The 19,879-nt window shown below is 42.0% G+C and overlaps 1 protein-coding gene across 1 annotated transcript; it reads right to left on the minus strand.

Moving 5' to 3' along the window:
• Window positions 1-4,025: 4,025 nt before the first annotated feature.
• LOC118778576 (MLX-interacting protein-like) lies at window positions 4,026-19,544 on the minus strand. Its single transcript, XM_036530193.1, has 15 exons — window positions 19,112-19,544; window positions 14,150-14,256; window positions 13,248-13,333; window positions 12,525-12,611; window positions 12,293-12,334; window positions 11,684-11,909; window positions 10,689-10,778; window positions 10,232-10,308; window positions 9,567-10,062; window positions 8,929-9,032; window positions 8,455-8,571; window positions 7,812-7,939; window positions 7,055-7,178; window positions 6,544-6,673; window positions 4,026-5,794 (listed from the first exon to the last, which is right to left on the minus strand). The coding sequence occupies exons 1-15, from the start codon at window positions 19,402-19,404 to the stop codon at window positions 5,673-5,675; spliced, it is 2,229 nt and encodes a 742-aa protein (XP_036386086.1). The 5' UTR covers window positions 19,405-19,544; the 3' UTR covers window positions 4,026-5,672.
• Window positions 19,545-19,879: the final 335 nt, after the last annotated feature.

Below are 19,879 nucleotides of genomic sequence, written 5' to 3' on the forward strand. Positions count from 1 at the left end.
TCGTACTCCTGAAGTTGTAAGTTATTATTCAGAGGGTGGGTAAAATAGATTTATGCTTGCAGAAAAGTGGCAAGGACCCTGAAGATGTTGACTTCCTCCACTCATCCACCCATACTTTATCTCTTCCCTTCTTTACCACTATCTACACGCAGGCAGGAAAAGATTACTAATACCCCAATATGCAGTCCTGTCAAAAAGTCCCACTTTTGAATATAAATATGAGCACACATGTTGAACTGTCAGAGATCCTTCTCATCCATCTGCCTGATAGACATCTCACCAAGTATTGCCTGCACAATGGTTCGCCCCTTAGGTAAGTAATGCCGCTCACTAGATTCCATCGACTGGTGAATATGAAAGTGACACGGGCAGTAAGAAATGTTTAGGCTATGAAAATGCATTGTGGACCCGCCACACTGTGAAGTGTGTCACAGACGCTTTAGAAGTTGAAATGACATTTCTCATCTTTTGTACTGAGTGCTATAGAGTTGAATTTGAATTTCTGTTGTATGACCAAAGGATCAAACATGGGTATCAAACCATTGTATGTCCTGTCAACCAACAACCATCTCTCTGTCTCTTTCAAGGACTGCTTTTCCTCATCTTTGCTGAATGCTGTGCAAGACATATAAGTCCCCTATGGCAATATGCTATTACCGAAACTGAAGCCCTACAGACTCTATATGTAAGTATCTGCTTATGTACACACTTGACAGTAAAGTAAGGTATAACTGCATTTAAATGATGCTGAGCAACCACACCTGTTAGCACTGCTTTGGGGTTGGACAGCAGTGTGGCATGGTGGGTAAGGAGCCAGACTTGTAACTGAGAGCTGCAGGTCCTTGGTCGGCCACTGTTGTTTTACCCTTGAGCAAAGTACTTTATATAAAATGCTTCAGTAAACATCCAGTTCTACAAATGGATTAAATTTATAAATAAAATTTATGCACCCCTGGATATAGATGGCTGCTTAGCAAAAATATGAGACAGTGATTTCAGTTATGTTAGGATCAGAGCTGGATGTCCAGTTCCAATTCTTAAGGGCTGCATGGCCCACAGCTTTCTTTCTTCTTAGGAAGTTACCACATCTGTTACAGTAACAGGAGTAAATTCATTGCCATGGTACTTATAAAACCTGCTAAAACTCAACTCTCTAGGATTAGAACTGCCCATCTATTGAGAATGTTGTTCAGATCCAAGAAGATATCCATGCTTATGAACAAATACCTAATATAAGTACTTAGCACGTTATCTATTGGAGATGAATGATTATGTCATAAATGTGGATGCAACCCCTAAACACTGCTTCCAACTTTTATTCCTCATCTCTTTAGATGGAAAAGAACAACATCAGGGGAGATACATTTCGAGACGTCAAGGGTCTGGAGATTCTGTCGAAAAAATCCACAGTTTGCGCGTTTATAAAATATCTCCATGAAATACAAAAGTACCAAACTGCACTCCATGGAACAAACAACATCAGTCATGAACTCGAGTGGATCCAGAAACAGCTTTTGCCTCTGAAACCCTCCCAAGGGTGTGAACACATCCACCTGGAGAATCCAAAGGACACGCACAACCAGAAACAACTTGGCTACCAGGTTCTGCGGCTACTCATTAAGTGGATGAGAGAATTCAAAAGTATGTTTTAGTCCATACAGTAGCAATTTTTTATCACTATGCTAAAAATGTCATGTATGTGCTTTAGTATTTAAATTATTTATTTTCTGAATTATTTATTAATATTAATTATGTGCCTGTTTCAAAATATGTTGCTGCCTTTGGAGTGCAGTAAATAAATTATTTTGAGCATATGAATATGTGTCAGCATCCTTTGCACTGAACATGCATCATTTTCATTATGTTATCACAGCTGTGTTATGCTACAAACTCCTTAAGAAAATGAAGGAGACAAAGGATCTCCTAGATCCTATCCTAACTCACCAGTCTGTCACTGAACTCCAGTGCTACCCCATAGAAACTGGCCATTTTATATGAACTGCATTGGAAGGGGAGACTGGGCTTTAAGGCAACTGCCCAGCTATTCAAAGGTCTGCTTTTTCCAGGGCTTGCCACTTTATCAGGAGGCACACCGTGCAAAATAGCCAAAACTGCATTCTGTCAAACATGTCAAAATAGCCCATCTTGCTTTGTCAAATCGGAATAGGTTAAGGCTATCCGCAAAATGAAAGAGAACCCTTTTCCACTCAACCGTAGCACAGATCAACATGTACTGTAGGTTCTGTCCCAAACTGCTGATCTGAGCCCTTCAACACTGATCTGAATGTACCCACATGAACTGCTAGCAGATTAACCTGTCCGATTTCATAGTACCCAAATGCATAAGGACTCAACTGAACCATTCCTGAGCCCTTAATGATTAGGTCTGCACTTCGGCAGACTCAGACTTAAGGAATTGCCCGTAACTCTCTGCATCAAATTCACCGACCTATCATGACCAGATTAATGTGGGGGCTAGACAGTGAATTTACTACTGAAAAATCTGAAAAAATGGCAATAAAAATTGTCAGTAATTCTATGAAATATTTTTGTGTTTGGCTGGCTTGTTAGCACTCTAGCTTGTACTGTAACCCTACTCACCCTGAGATACTTGTTTAAAAAGTACAGTAATTGTACACTGCTATCAGTTATAAATGCAGGTGTAATAACTTTAGTGTTGAACCAGGTTCTGTACCTACTGTCCTATCTCTCATGAATGAAGTGTATACTTTCTTTTTTTTTATTTTCCATATTTTTAATGGCCATCACATTACGTACCATGCTTTCACAAACAACGTCTGATCACACCTTAGTTTATAACGCACACAGCACAAGGCAGTTAAACTATCACAGGAGTCATGCAATTGCTTGTGCAATTTTCTTTATGTTTCAAGTATGTGCTTTTCATACATTTCAGCATACATTATTCCGACCCATTATAAAACAAACAAAAAAAATTATTTATTCAAATACAACTAAAAGGTTTATACATTAAAAGGTTATGATATCTTGTGGTAGGCTTTGCTGCGTCACGGAACACACTCAACACACTGACCACAGACCACAGGAAAACATCACATCAGCGTTAGTTTTGAGAAACCTGAAAAATTCACCCGAATACTGATGAAGAACCAACTGTTCAACAGTTCTTATAAGTATGAGTGTTTCTTCTTAAAATGAACGATATATAATGAATGATAACTTGTGAGCATGTCATGTCAGCAGAGCAAATAATCTATATACTAATGTTGATGTGTCAAACAATATGGACCTTCCTGATCTTCTACCAATGATAAGAAAAATCAGTGTAACACACACATTCGGATAGAAAAGAGTTTTATTCTTTTACAAAATATAAAAAAGGAAAATAGAAGCTGACACAGGGAAATAGGATAGGTTCTCAGAATGCACAACGAAACCACTCACTGCCTATCTCGTTGCAAAAAACCTTTCTCAATAAAACACATTCATTCCAATCAAGCCCTTGTTCTTTGCTTCTGTCAATTCATAGTAAAAATATAAAGTATGTACACAGTACACAGTTTGAAATAGAGCCCAGCCACACTAAGGAACACCGGACTGTATGGGGATATCAGTGCTGTAACTTCAGGCCTAACACACTGCAGTTGACAGAGACCAACAGAGTGAATATTCTGGAATCTTTACACAGACCAAGTTCCCAACATCACCAAATACATACAATGCTGGTGATGTTTTCTTAAATCTGCATTTAAGAAAAAATGAAAAATGAAAAACTGAATCTTCCCCATAGGCAAGCAAGTTTTTTTTCCAACTTATACACAATACCATGTTGTCACCAGGAACTAAGATATATAAAAGTAAGAATATTTCAAAGAAAATGGAAATTTGCATGCTCCAAGGTAAGGTGCAACATCAGTACATATTGCTGTAAACAGATACATCAAATAAACCCTGAACTAAGCATTAAACATTTTGCTACACTTTATCTGAAATACATTTTAAAAGCTCACAGCAAAATGACTTTTAAGACCTCTCTGAAACATTCTGAAAATAGCATTTTGCATTGACATTCTGAATTACAGGATAGTCATCAGACTTCAGGCTAAGAAAACCACAGAAGGTGATGCAACAAAAACATACCAAAGGTTTAGCAAAACATTTAAGGCTTCCGATTTCTGATTTTTGGTAGAAATAACTGAGGTATATATCACACAGGTATATGCACAGGTATGCATGAACCTGTTTCTCACATTCTAAACGTCGCATGCTTTTTTATTGCAACAATATCAACAGAAACCACAACTCAAAAGGCACTTAGGGTGGTTCAACATAATACTACTACTAGTTATTGCCTCCTGAAGGTAATTGGTTTGGTGTGTGTTTGGTGTGCTTCAGTAAGTCGTCTTCTTAGATTTAAATTTCTTTCCAGAAAACCTTCAATCTACACCAGAGTTCAGCTGAAAGTACATACAGTATTTTACATGGTTCACCATCATATAAAACTTTCTGCCACTGCCCTTCTATTCATCATTGGAAAAAAGCATGCAAGTCTGAACCTGTGAATTACAAGCAACAAAAAGGGCGTGATTGCCGCTGATGACTTGGTTCCCCTATAAACAAGAGCATGAGGTCAAAAACAATAATAAAAAGAATACTGACGGCAAATTTGGGCTGCTGGGGTTTAATCCTTTTGCAAAGAGTTTTGAACTGCATACTTGAGGAATAATCAGGGGAATTCAGCAGTCCTAAGAAGAGCTTCCTGAGGTGTATGGTGAGTACAACCTACTGCCTAATAAATAACTTCGTTAGTGTACTATTTTATTCCCACACTCTCTAGGCGCACAAGGGAGCCATACTAATGTGCCTTCCACACTAACGTGATTTTTGCAATTTTTGCAATCAAATTACATTATAGTGTCCTCTATACCACCCCTGCTGCTGCAAAGCAACCACCCTTCTGCACGGTCACTTCACTTAGTGCAATTTCTGTCTTGCTGCTTGCCAGATTTTACCTTACCAGGGTAGGGATCTGTTCAGGCGATGCGCAGGCCAACCCACAGGCCTACCCCACAATCACGTGAGCTCTGCTAGTCTGATGTGGAGAGACAGTCCAGACATTGCAGTTGTCTTAAAGGAATTGTCGGAGGCTAAGTTTAATTCAGGAGATGTGTGATCCACAGTCTTCTCATAAGGATAAAAATAAAAATGTAGTCCTGGATAAAACTGCTATAGATACTACTGTACCATTGTCTTCATTCCCTTTCTGGCAGATGGTAGGAGTTTATGTTTGGTGGTTTCTCTTTTTCTTCAAAACATTTTTTCAAGCAGAACTCCAAAGGAACACAGCTCACAAACCTTTTGTCCAGGCCTTGCCCCTTTGGGTGTTTTCACTTAAGTGATTAGGCCTTTCTAATTGACAAGACAACCTCACATGGGTATCTGCTGCCAGCCAGGAACCACAAAGGGCACCAGATTGGCCCAGACACCGACAACTGCACCAGCATCTTCTAGAAACCACACCCTCTGCTGTCTTGGAGGTACTGCTTCAGGAGAGTCTCTGAAGGGAGAATACAACCTCAAGGAAACCTTGGAGTTATAGGTTAGCAATATGTAGGCACAGAAAAAGATCAAGACCCCAGCTCCCAGAGCCTCATCCCCCTTCTTATCAAGCTCCTTTACTCTCTGCCGGACTAGGACTTGCCGGTGTGCTTGTGAATCCGGGTGACAGCCTGAGTGGCCTCTTCTGGCAGCAGGGAAGGGTCGGTCAGGATGGAGGAGCTGGTGCTGAACTGACGAAGACTGTCCAGCACCACTGGAGAAACAAATAAACAAACAGCTATTTTACACTGCAAACAGGGGGAGCCCTGTGACACCTTGTCTTTCTGAACTGAGTGAAAAAAAAAACAAATTCCGCCCATGAACAAATTATTCCATTTCTGTTTTCAAAGGAAAAGTCCAGCAAAGGTTCAGCTGTTTTTTGATCAGCGCCATCAAATACTCCAAACTGCAGGTACAGCGGAAGCTTGAGTAATATTTGGGAGAAGGCACCGTTGGAAACTGCCCGCAGATATGACTAGCCTCAAAAGCAGTTTATTCCAGTTCATGCAATATGCCCACAAAGACTCCGTTATGTGTAGATTAACTTCTGTGCAAATCTGCCTCTCTTACGTCAAGGCAAAACCTTTCCACACTTCAAGGGGAGATGGGCATGATAATGTATGAGGTTACATTGGTAATCACATAACAGCCCACACCAAAGGCTCATGAGTTCCCTCCCCTTAATACTCAGCTCAGGGAAAAGCCCTGCATTCAGTCCCCCTTGTGTACAGGTAAATCTGCACAAGATATAGGTAGCCATCACCATGTTCATCTCTCCTCTGTGGTTGACTCATCTCATTTTGCTGGCTCCTTGAGAAAGAGTTACTGTTGCATTACATTCTAATGGACTGACTCCTTGAACAGGCCCTGGTAGGAGTTGCCGTGTCTCTGATACATGCTTCTCTTGCTGGAAAACCCCCTACACACACACATACACTGTTGCCCCCACCCCCTGACACTCACTGGGCCTCAGGACTGGCAGGGCACAGTGGCGGTCCAGCCAGCGTAGCGTGGTCTGACGTAACTCCTCCACACTGCTGGTGGAGACCATGCTGTTGAAAGACTCAAACAACGGCTTGATGATGATGCTGAACTGCAGGGGTATGAGTCAAGGGTCAAAGGCATTCAGTGAGGGGCCAAAAGACATTCAGTCAAGTTGAGCTTGGTTAATGTATTGATTTTCAAATAATTTTCAAATTAAAAAAAGTATTTTCTACCTTCCTGCTGTCTAGTTATCCCTGCTTCTGATTAAACAAGAGACTTTGGCTATAAGTCATCATGAATTCTACAGAATTCAATTCACAAAACTTTTACTGTGGCACTTGAATTAAAATGGATGACTCAGGCTGTTAAACAGTAAAGTACGTGCCAAGAAATCATGTCAGATAGGCTTATGTACAGTGTAAAATGAGCTCCTCAGCTCCTGTTAATTAAATGGTTACTGAGCCTGCTGAATGCCCACATGAAAAGATACAATCCAGAACTTCCAGTTCTGAAGGGTTCTGCTCCTCACGTACTCATTGAACTTGTCCCACATGTAGTCAAAGCGATGTCGTGTTATCGGGACTCCTGTAGCCGGAAGCTTCTGATGACAGGAGCTGGGCGGAACACCAGCATAGAGTGATAACTTTACAGCCTCTTCCACTCTCACAAAATGTAATAACCACAGGCAGCTCTATGACACAGTTTTTATGGTTTTTACTAGGGTAGTTTTGCTGTGCAGAGATCTGGCAATGATAATATATTCCAGCTTTTTTCTGTGATCTGATCTATATATTTTTAGATAAGAAAAACTGTATAAAAAACCTTTTCACATCACGACGGCTGTGGTATACTTTTGTCAACTCTGCACAGACATTGGTTAAGGGAATGGAAGAATGGAAACTGTTTAAATGTTTTACATAACCATTTAAAACATACATTTACGTATTTTATTACTGTATTAAAACATTAATCATAGAAGTATACTACTACAACTAATAATAATAATTATTGAAGCAATTAATATTTTGTTGGTATGCACTAAATTGTTCATCATGTATAACATATATACATGTAATTTAGACTTTGGCACTTACTTTGTTAATTCTACCAGCAGAATTGGCGTAAGAAATGGGTTGCAGAATTACTAATGGCAAAGTAAGCAGCACAGGAGCACAGGCACTGAATGATGACGTCACACTCACACACCTCATGACAGAACAAGAGACACCCCCCGCGTGGGCACCTACTTGATGGAGGCGTTGAGCTCCTCGATCTCCTCGCGGAGACGCCTGGCCTCCTCCTGCATCTGATGTCTCTCCTGCTGGAGCTTGCTGATGTACTCCACCGTCTTCTGCAGCGTGGCCGCGTTGCTGATCTGCTTCAACGGGCCCAAAAAGGCGGCTTGGGTTATGGGAGGAAACTGTGGCCAAAAGCCACAGCTACTTAGTTCTCCAGCTCATGGATTAACATGGACATGGACACTGAGACTGGGACTGTGAAGAACAGATGCTGGATGGTGGAACCATGTGTCAGCAGCATCCAAATAAACATCAGAGACAACATCAGAGAGAAACACTGCATTCACAATATATTGAATAGGGATGATCTGCAGCTGTCTGCATATCCTTTGGACAAACTTCTGGGGTAATTTAGAAGGGATTTCAATCTGATTCAATTGTTGTTAGCCTGCTCTAACACTGTTGCTCATTCAACTTGAATAGATACACTTCTGTTCTTATGTGCTGGAAGTCGCTCTGGATAAGAGCGTCTACTAAATGAATGTAATGTATTGTAATGCAATGTAATGTAAACTTTATACTAGCATTGGAGGTTGTTTTACATTTTAGGTAGCAAAAATGGTAACATTAAACAGATGGAAACACTTCCTACTGGTTTAGAACTGGATTTGGTCTTCAGCGTGGGCACCAAACCACACAGGGTTTTGAAACCGATGTTGATGTTGAAGCGTCTCTTCTGCTCAGCAGAAATGTGATTCCCACAACTGATCTGCAAGAGACAAACAGGAAAAGCCAGCAATCGCTTTCAGCTTCCTTTCCTCACAGTGTTCCAACCAATAAAAAACTCTCTGTCCGAACACAACAGAGCAGAAGCACTTTGCTGGGATCATTCTAGACAAGGCCTATGCAACTATATTGGGAAAGCCGAGAGCTGGAGACCTGCTCTAACCTGCATGGCAATCCCTGTCCAGGAACTCATTCTTTTGTGACTTTACCATGAACCTCTTCCAACACGCAAGGCAGAAACATAATAAAGGTCAAAAAGCTGGAATGTAATAATAATAAAAAAAAAAAAAAAACTGTGACGCCATCTGGTGGATGATGTGATTGAGTGTGAGCGCCCTACTTTTCCGATGTCAGGAGGGGTGATGACTACGTTGCTAGGGGGGACCACTTCTTGTAAGGGATTGGGCGTGATGATCACGGTGCCGCTGTGGCCAGAGAAAGGGCCTGGAAAGCACACATTCTGTAGGTTAGAGACATCTAACCTGGTTGTGTCTGTTGCGCGCTCATTAACATGCACAGGGCCAGGGGGTTCACTTCAGGCCCCTGCCACTTTGACTGTAACACAGAGAGACCCTGAAGACACAAGCTCATTCTACAGTGACCTCCCAAAGATTGAGATGACACTGCCCTCTAGTGGACTAGAGATTACAAAGACGCTAGAAGAGAAGACTTTGATATTGCATCCCTGAGCTACTTGTTTGATATGCAGAGGGCAAGCAAATGAATTACTGTGTCTGTAAAAAAGGATATAAATGTTACATTACACTTACCAAACACAGCGCAAATAAAAACGATTAACTGAAGTAATTTTGATACTATGCAGGTATGAATCTTCCAGTTACTGACACATAATCTACAGCAACTTAAGTTCTTAAGTCCTTAATTACCCTTTATGAACAGCATACAATTAAACGATGCTTGGTGAAAAAGCTGAGTATTGCATTCAACCTGAATTACTGAACAGCAAGGTTTAGTCACCTGTTAAGAAGAGAGGAGGTGGAGGGAGAGGGCTGGCAGGCGCAATGCTCTGTACGTGTCTCATCCTGCTGCTCACGCCCACAGACTGGCTGGGTTTGGGCTGAGCGAAAGCTGGAGGAGGCGGCAGACTTGCTGTGGGGGGTTGGGGCTGTGCCACTGCCTTAGGAGGCACCCTGGGAGGGGTGAAGGTGGACCTCCGGCTGACGTTTGCGCCGACTGTGCTGGGCCTGGCTTTGGAGGAGGAGGGTTTCATGACAAAGGATGCGGGCGAGGATTTGTCCAGAGCGGAGCGCTGACCTGGCAAGGGTGCGGGAGGTGGGGGCAGCGGCGCTGGTGGGACAGTGGTCACAGGGGCAGGAACGGGGTCCGGAGGCCCAGAAAAAAGGGGCATGTAGTCTTCTGTGTAGGCGGTAATGGTACGATTTCCACCGCTCTGATTGGTCACACAGATAGATGGCAGCTCAGCTGTTTCAATCACAGGGGGCAGAACAGAGGCCTGGAATGACATCACAATGACACAAGACTGAAAACATCACCAGCGGCAGGAGTGAGAGCTGGTCAAGCGCTAGAATTCAGTGTTCTAATTACACACAGAGATTACAGTCAGGTAAAGGCAGAGACATTAACAAATCCCTGTTTTTAAAAGATCAAGACGGTTGTTGTACCTGAGTGTGAGAACTGGTATCTGAGGCACAAGAGGAGGTGGAGGGTAATGCTGGTTGACGAAAACTGTGGAACAAATCTGAAACAAGCCAAATAAGAACACCTTTTTGACGGACAACATGGCTTATTTGCAATGTAAACAGAATAATATAAATGCAATCAGGTAGCATCTGGAGCCATTTAGCTTTGATCAAATACTAAAGTGCATTCATATGGCTGACATGGCAAAGAAATTCAGACTGACAGGTTTCACTGGTGTGTGTATGTGTGTGTGTGTGCGCCGGGGGGGGGGCTTAGAAGCACCTTAATCACAATTTACACTTCATACTCCTGATATAACATAATCATGTGATAATACTGTTATACTGCTTGTCTTTTGGGATATATTGTTTTGTTTGAGATATCTTTGCACTGTACTGTGGAGTGTGAGGATATTGACCAAGATCACTTTAAGCCTACCTTGTAAGGGATCAACGGTGCCCATGAAGTCCAGGTTGGGCTGCAGGTTGATGAGTCCTGGCTGGATCATGTCTGCATTCCCAGCATGAGCTGTGTGGAGAAGTCAGCATATATGGGCAAGGAGGAGGGAGGGCTGTGTGCAGTGTCACCCCTCTCAATGATTCTTTCATGCAAGATGACTGGAAAATCCAGAATAGGGACAAATCATTCTTTTTATAGTATTGATTAAAGTGTTGTTAGACACACGCAGCAACACGGCACTTTAAGATTTTGTATGGGATGGTTAAGAGCTTAGCTGGTTTGACAGCTATTAAATCAGGTAGGACAGCTGGTGTGAATCACCCTAATTGAAAATAAGAAAATCACATAGGTGTGCAATGGTGAACCACTCCCCTGTTTTACTTCTCTGAAAACATACAGCACTAAATGTATAAGCCCAATTTTACAATGTTGCTGATTGGCTAGATGTGTGTGATCAAAAAAAAAATTTGGCTGAAACAGTACCCAAGAGGCTCTATGGCTTACCTGGATCGGGGCACATGGCCCAAAGGCAACCCTGAAAAAGGGTGGGTTCAGTTGGCTTGCTTGACTTTGCATGACCCCACAACAGGCCACAACGTAAATGGACTGTTCTACCATTTCTCAAACGACCATATTTTTTCAAAATACCTGGCTATCCTAACATATTATTACATTCATTTAATGCCATGGTTTCCAGAACATAATAGTATTAACCTCAGCAGCACCCAGCTGTCTGTCAGCTTGCTCAGACTTGTTAACTTTAGTGTGTGTAGAGTGTGCAACACTTCAGTGTCTGTTGAGGTTCTGGGCAACCGGGTCTGTACGGATGCGCTGCTTGATGAAGCAGGTAGAAGAGGTCGTATGCTGGTGCAAGACGGGTTCAACTGGATTGAGTGGATGACAACAGAGACATGGTGATTTGTGAAGGTGTGTGTGTGGTGTGGATCTGGACGGGAGCTTGTGTAGGACTTTACCAATCTCCCTTGGGTTAGGCCAGGCCATGGGCTGGTGGGAGGACAGGGTGGAGAAGAGCGTGTCTGAGATTTCAGACATCAGCATTTCGATGTCAAAGAGCGAGTCCATCTCCATGGGGACCGGCGACTCTGGGTTCACGTGCCCGCTGTGCCAGGCCCCAGTCTCCTTGTTCTGGAGGGCGTCTGGACAGATCTCTCCAAATAGTGAAAACTGCTCATCGCCCCCCTTGGTTTTTCAAAACACACAAGCGGTCAAGACAGACCGCAGTGAACACAGGGTATCACATACAAGGCAACATCTATTAGACAGTCCCTGAACAATATTCTCTGCAACTGATATTACTGCTGATAAGATCCACACGTTAATAAAGAACTAAACTGATGCATAGAACATAGAACAATGGCATAGACAGCAAGGGAATGGGATATCTCCATGCGACTCTTCTTGAGAGTCTCTGGATAGCATTGAAAGAAATCTGAAAACTGAACCTGAGGATTCCTCTAGACTACATGCCTTCTGAGCAGACCCGTCCCGCTTTTTTTTTTTTAAATAAAAAAGTTCATAAAAATAAGAATTACTGTTTCATGTAGACCAAATTTGATGCATACCTTGAGAAGGCTCGAGAGGTCTTCATTCTTGTGGTTCTGCAGCTGTGACAAAGACTTGAGTTGATCGTGGCAATACTAAATTTAAGTGTATGACCATATGATGCATCACATACTTTACTACAGAGTACAAAGCATCTGTTCCCCAGCTCAGTGACTATCTAGAGGAGGAAAGTACAAAGATACACATTGCATTCTTGATCGGATGTATTATTGGGGAAAAAAAAAACCCTACCCTTTTTTTGAAATACGTTCTCCATTTGTGGTACTCTCTGACTATTTCAATTCCTCTTTTCCAATACTTCCCCTCCATGGCTATTGCCTACAAAGGAGGGAAAGAAACATGAAAGGAGACAGACAGAGGGAGAGACAGAAACAGGAAGTGAGGAAGGTAAGAAACAGGGGTTGGAAGAAAGGAAGAGAGAGAAAAAACAAAAACTTATGACTTCTTACATTTTAAGTGGCAGTCCAAACAAACACTTTTGATATGCTGTTATATACCTAGAAAACGGTGGGTATCCTTTATCTCATGCTGGGAAATGATGCCAGTACTCCCAGACTAAACCAGGTTCTCTCAGCAATATGTTCTGCATCTGTGTGCTAACTATGCAGGAACATCTTCCACAAACAAACAGACTGCTAGCTCTGGAATTGCTTGACAAACAAACCTAGCTCAGAGAGATCGGATGACCCAACCCATTTGTCTCATAAAAAGTAAACCGCTGACATAAATCAAAGCGGTGACTTGTGTATTCATGTTGATGGTGTGGTCTGTTCTGCAGGTATGGGTATACATTAACCACAGCAGAGAAAGAACAGGTACATTTTCTATGGAAAGAAACAACCTACATAAGCAGGTTCTTTTTGTTGAAACACACCTCGTCTTGAAATTCTCACAGCTCTTATAATGTGAAGGTTAAAAAGGATGCAGGCAAGCTGGGAAAAGGCCTCGCCTCACCTCTGGACGGCGCTGGTCCTCATTGTCTAAAGATCCATCCAATGGCGTGACAAAGTGACACACTGGATTCTCCCTCTTCTCCACATCTAAGGGAGGGGGGGGAAGATTCAGGTGTTAAAAACACCCACCGTATCTCACTCAGACCCAATTCATAAATCAGCTCCACTAGCGCTTTCGGAGCCGGACAAAACATTTTGCTCTTGTCTGTGCCAAAACTGTCTAGCTGAGCACCTCTACGTCATAGACATAGATGAAAGAGGGCTCAGTGACACTGAGAGTGTAGAGGTGGCTTTGCGGTGGAAACACCTGGGGCGTTTTGAGTACAAAGCCTAAATCAATGGCTTTAAAACTCCTGAGGGCTGTATTCTAGTAGGCCTTAGGAGTGGTTCACATCTAAAGCTTCTGATGTATATGCGAAGATTTTAAGCACATCAAAACTAAATTTTAAACTTAATTCTAAATTTAACTGTACTTGTGTAGCACTCTTAAAGGAATTAATACAGTGCAGAGTGTTATGCAACATAAAGACATTGTGGAATGAAAAAAGCTGAATGGTATAAAGACAAAACTAGGAAAAAAAAATCTTACCAATATAGTATATCAGTAGCCTATAGGCTACAGTCTAAGCAATTGACCACCCAAAGAAATATCAAAAGATTTACAACTATATAATGAACTTTTTGTATTACTCATTTTATTAGTGCAGTGGCTTTTCAGTGGCTCTCTCCTTCCTTGCAAATCATGTGATGCCACAGAGGTAGTGAATTATGGTTGTCTAGACTCTAGAGAGAATCATGACCGGCCTTTTAATGGCGTTCAGAGAATGTGTTCATTTTGAGAAGGTGGCTGTGCGAAGGACTGTGGGATTTGTAGTGCAGTAACAGAATGGCAGAGGCCCTTACACTGCATGTACCAGGCCCTCCAGATAGCGTTGTTCAGCCGGATCTTGTCCCTCCACAGCAGCTTCAGACCTTTGAAGTTCTTCCATTTTGGCGACACCAGCTTCCCACTGGAAATGACCAATAAAGATTTTTGTTCCAAAAAATTACATCGCTCAGTAAGTGCCACATGAGGCCGATTGGCTGAAAGATGCGGCACGGGGCAACCACAAACTGAGTCCACTGCAGACACAATCTGAGGAAGTGCAATGTTTCCAACCACGTACAAGTGGTCAATCTAACTAGTGACCACCTCTATCTAGCCAAAAAAAACCACAACAAAAAATTTCATAGAGGCGTCACAGAAATGGAGCCAATGCTTTGAGATGGGTAAGAGGAGCGGCAATGGAAATCACCCCGCTTTCAAGACACCAGAAACTAACAGAACTATCAGCTGAGCTACCACTGCATGAGCAAATGGTCCATAACCGCATGTCCCCCTCCTTAAACAAAGGAAGGAAGAGAGAGACAGACAGACATTTCAGCACCTCTGAAATGTTTTTAAAAAATGAAAAGATATTGCCTCACGCTGCCTGCGTTATACACACATAAAAAGTACATGTGTTTTGTAAGACACAGAAATGTAGCAAATAAGCCCTGGAAGCATTTTGCTGAGGCAGAGAGAGTGTGTCATCCAGCTTGGGTGAGGTGTATTAAGGCAAAACCAAACATTCCAGACATCTAGCATTTACACTAGAAGTATATAGCCTGGCCTGATTTTCACAAATTTCACTCCTTTCTGAGTCATTGAAAACTCATTACAGTTAAAAGCATTTGCAAATGCAACCGTATAAAGCAGTGAAAACGAAGAGGACTGGAGCCCACGCACGTGTGTGCATGTGCGTGCGTGCGGGCGTTGGGGAGGTGGCTTGAAAGCAGACAAATTGAGCAAGACACCAAATTGGGAAACCATCTCAGAATTGACGCAAACTGTTTCATCCCAAAAGATTTGGACATCGCCTGTCATCAGCTTAGTGTTGGTACCCAGCCTGCCATCTCATTTGGTCTTTTCAACCTACCAGAATCATTGAAATAAAACCAGAGATAAAACCAAGACAGATTTTTATGATCTATATCAGGTTGCCAGGGGGTTTCTCTCCTACTTTAAACAAAATGTTGAATCACAGAGGGATGAATCAATCAATACTCAATTAGAAATGTGAAGGAAAAATAAGGAAAAATGTCAATTTTACCATTCTACTGTTTATCTGTCTACTACAATTTAAATACAATGCAATATAATAAACCCTTTAAAATATGCCTGCAGTGACTTTTCATTTGTAGCCTTGCTTAGACTCAGTTTACACAGTTGATTTTGGCCCTTTCACCTTGTGTTCATTAACTTCATCCTTTGACACATCTCACAGTGCTCTTCCCAAAATCAAATTACAGTGAATTATGACTCATGGAGCAAGTGCATTCTCACTCCATACAAAATGGAACTTTTTATTGTTGTTTTTAAAGCGTTTAACATGGGACTAACCGTGTTTCAAATTTATAAAAGAATTATTATTATACTTTTCACACAAGAAACAATTATTAAGTAAAATGGTAAAAGCAATAATTTATCATTTTTCAAAGGAGAAGAACTGAGGAGTTGCAAAGTACGTTCCACCATCTACTGTGAGTGGGTTAGTACCCTTCTCCTAAGTAGCAGTATGTCTTTTTACATTTTTTATTATATTATTATTTGCATTTAGCAGACACTCTTATACAAAGCGACATAGGTCACAATTTTTTGCATGTTACCCATTCATTCAGCTGGATGGCAATTCTGGGTTAAGCACTTTGCCCAAGGGTACAACAGCAGTGCCCCAGAAGGGAATCAAACTGGCAACCTTTTGGTTACAAGTCCCGCTACCTGCTTCACTGCCGTCCATCTCTGATTCAACATTTTGTTTAAAGTAGGACAGAAATGTCCTAGCATATCTAAACAGAGAGGCCTTCACCCATACATGGCTGAAAGCAAATTCCTCTTGAGAGAATGCCAATATACTGTGAGGGCAAGCAACAACAACATAACATTTGATGGTTTCCCAACCTATGGTTTATTGGTGGTGAGTCAGGGTTAATAATGTGACTAATGTGTCTGTGCATTCATTTACAGAAAGGTGAAAAGCATAACTGTAAATTTCGTATCATGGGGTCAGCATTAACTCACACTCATACAGTTAGAAAAAGAAAGACACACACACCCCTCTACCTCCTCAAGTAGTGCAGGACACTGATCAGTTACCTACACACATACTCACTGACCCCAGAGCTGTCAAATGCAGGAGCTGTAAACCTGTCAGAGTGTCCTACTGTACAGCACATTTGTCTCCCACAGGCTGGTCACAGCTCTGACACTGTGACATTCCCAATTTGCTGGCCTAGGTCAGTGGACCACCACTGCAATGAGCAAGGTTGCAACCACAAGCCGAAACACACAGGCACAGTGCTGTGACAGAGGCCTGGTACAGGGGTCTCCATGGGGTTTTGACTCTATTTAGTTTGCTCTGCCTTGTCAGGTCGGCCTCCTCTGCTGAAGACCACTACACCACGGAGAGGATAGAGCTTGTCTTCTTGCCACTCACTCTTTCACTCAACTGACTGAGTCACCAGGACAGAGACTTATTTTTCCACATAATATCAAGTCTGTTTCTCTCCACTGTATTGTTACTATAACCCATTTCGCCTTCAGCTGATTATGAGACAACCTAAATAAACTATCCAGTTTGTCTTTTTTCCCTTTGCAAATACAATCAGGAAACCTATGAAGTGAATAAAGAACACAGTTGATTGCATTGGCGGTCAGCCAAATCACATTGTAGCACCATGAAAAGCAGACAAAAAAATCTTATACAGCTGCATTCTGCAGTCTATCAGACCATGCCAAGTCAGCACACATTAACGGTTTTATACACCATGATAATAGCCTTATACAGCACAAGGTAATCCCATCTGGCATACTCGCAGAGTGATAAAGCACATGTCATGGATGGGATGAAACTACTTGTATCCAATTTGACTCAAGAGTTGCACTGCTTTTTCATGCAAATTAACTGACTGTTGGGCTGTTTCTAAACACAAAGTTTAAACGCTAATGGTAGGGATTAGGAACATCGGACGGGGAACCCCTCTTCTCATTGCTGATTAGCAGTAATGAGTGAGAACTCAGTAGATACATGTATATCAGTCATTATCTCCTAAAATGCTAAGGCGATCGTTCACATGGGGGACACCCGAGAGGAGGCAATTATGAGTACTATATGGTCAAAGTTTCAAAGACCCATAGTCCTGAGGCTTTTTCCCACAATTCAGTCAGACTGTGCACTGTAAGGCTGGATGAACACATGGAGCAACGGATGAGGCTGCAGCCTAAGACTCGCTGCTAGGTATACGACAGGTAACAGTGTAAACACTGGGACCAACAGAAGAAGCCAAACCATGGAGGGAACACCACAAAGAAAAAAAATCTTACATTATTGTCATTTAGCAGACGCTCTTACCTTACATACTGCAGGTTACAAACTTACAATTGTATCCGTTTATACAGCTGGACATTTACTGAGGCAACTGTGGGTTAAATACCTTGCCCGAGGGTACAAAAGCAGTGTCCTAGCAGGGACTCGAACCAGCAACCTTTCGGCTATGACTCCTGTTCCTTACCACTATACCATGCTGCTGATACAGTCAATGTTCAAATTCCATGCTTCCTCCATTTATGTTTCTGTTTGTCTGTTTCTAGCTATTACATATCATAAAGAACACACAACTACACAACTTAATATAATCAATTCTCATTACACAGTTTGTTTGGTAAGCTATGTAATCAAATGGAGAAAGTAGCTTTCTGTATTCAGATGCAACACTACAAAAGACATGTAAATCTAGTTAGCAAAATGATTCATCTTTAGCAAGGTAATAATAAATTCATATTTACATTTAATACAGTTTATCAACACATCTATCAACATGGCAATGGCTTTATCATTTGTAGTGCTAAAAGCTTGATTTTGAACATTATCTCGTTGAAAACAGCTAGATAATCATGACCATCCTGCTAATGACAGTTAACATCAGATAGATACTTTCGAAACACCAGCCTGGCTAGCAGATAGACATTATTTTAAATGCATTCATTAAGAATCCAACTGTCCCAATTTCCCAGGCATATGCCTATTTCCATCTTTGTAAGGTAAGTTAATAAAAACGTGAGGCCCAGATAATAAAACATTTCTGTTTACAGTATGTTGTTTGTATTATATTTCCGTCTCTGCACGAGTAATACCTACAAGATGAAATGAAAGATATCATTTATCAGCGACAAGCGCATTAAATTGATCACCCTGGCAACATCATGCACTATGTATCGACACAGTTTTTAAGTGAAAGTACTGACAAACACTGCTTCGATGTCTCATATAAATAAATATACAAGCATAGTAGGTGTTTAAAGCAAATGAGTTTGGCCAATAACCCCCTCCCCCAAAATGTGTTCGCCTCAAACACTTCCGTTTTAGGAAGACGTGACTATGCGGTTCCTGCTTTTTTATAGCTAGCAGGCTAACTCTCTACGAAAACAAACACAAGTTTGTCAGGTTTTAACACGTCACTGAATCGGGCAGGATGTAGTGACAAAAAGCACAATGACGAGACGGACAACTTTGCGGAAGCTGCGCAGGATGCTTGGGGGAGAAACACGGCAAAGAAAAAACGTGCAACACCGCTAAAAAACCAAAAGCAACACATGCCCCGTCTCCCAGCACCAAGGTAGTTAACCATAGCTAGTCAGGTACACAACAAGCTATACCAGCCAGATAACCAGCGATAACCATTCCTTAGCAACCAGCTCCAGGGAAACTCGAGTCTTCGCAATTTACTAAAGTCGCTGCAAATAGTAGCTAAGCAGGTCATCTAACTTTACTAATTTTCTTATGTTACCTGTAAGCGAGTGTCATGCACTCGAACAGTTTGGTAAGAGAGGCGTCGATGGATAGGTGCGAGGTGCTGGCCTTTCCGAAGTGGTATGTTTGACAGGTCTTCTTGTTGACCGTGTCGAAGTCGTAGCCCTTTTTTGGTGGATGCTCGATGTGCAGGGAAGACACCATGAAGTGGCCGCTGTGTATGATCTGTAGTTCGCGTCCATCCGACTTCGACTCTTCGGCATCAGAATCATCATCTTGTTTGAAACTCACAGTCTGTCGGCGGTAATGCTGTTGCTCCCTAGTCGTCATGTCCTTGTAACTAGCCAGCTCGTCCGCGCTGAAAGTGATAAGGAAATTAATGAGATTAATTTTCGCTCTTCTCAGTTTCCTTTTCGTTGTGAGCTGCCTAAGGTGGCTCACCCGCTGAGAAAGCAAACTCAACAGCAAGAAGAGACAGCTCATCTGTCGCAACAGTGCTTGTAATGATTGGCTCTGTTCAGACAGAGCAACGCCCACAAACATGACTTAATGGAAATGCATGGATCCTTGGCAGTGAGACGGGATGGAATTGATAGGACTGCAAGTTCAAGACCTTAAGACATCAGCGCTGCGATGTTTCCCCCTGGACGTACAATTACCCGACATAACATTAGCGATTGACTTTATTAGGGGTAACATAAGCAGTTGCGAATCAATCAGTCAAGTCATTCATTGTGTATTTTTACAATTGCATTATCAGAGATCTGAGCGGGGTGCACTTTCCAGAAGGGATCGTCAGGATTTA

Source organism: Megalops cyprinoides, chromosome 5 (genome assembly GCF_013368585.1).
Source record: "Megalops cyprinoides isolate fMegCyp1 chromosome 5, fMegCyp1.pri, whole genome shotgun sequence".
NCBI lineage: Eukaryota > Metazoa > Chordata > Actinopteri > Elopiformes > Megalopidae > Megalops > Megalops cyprinoides.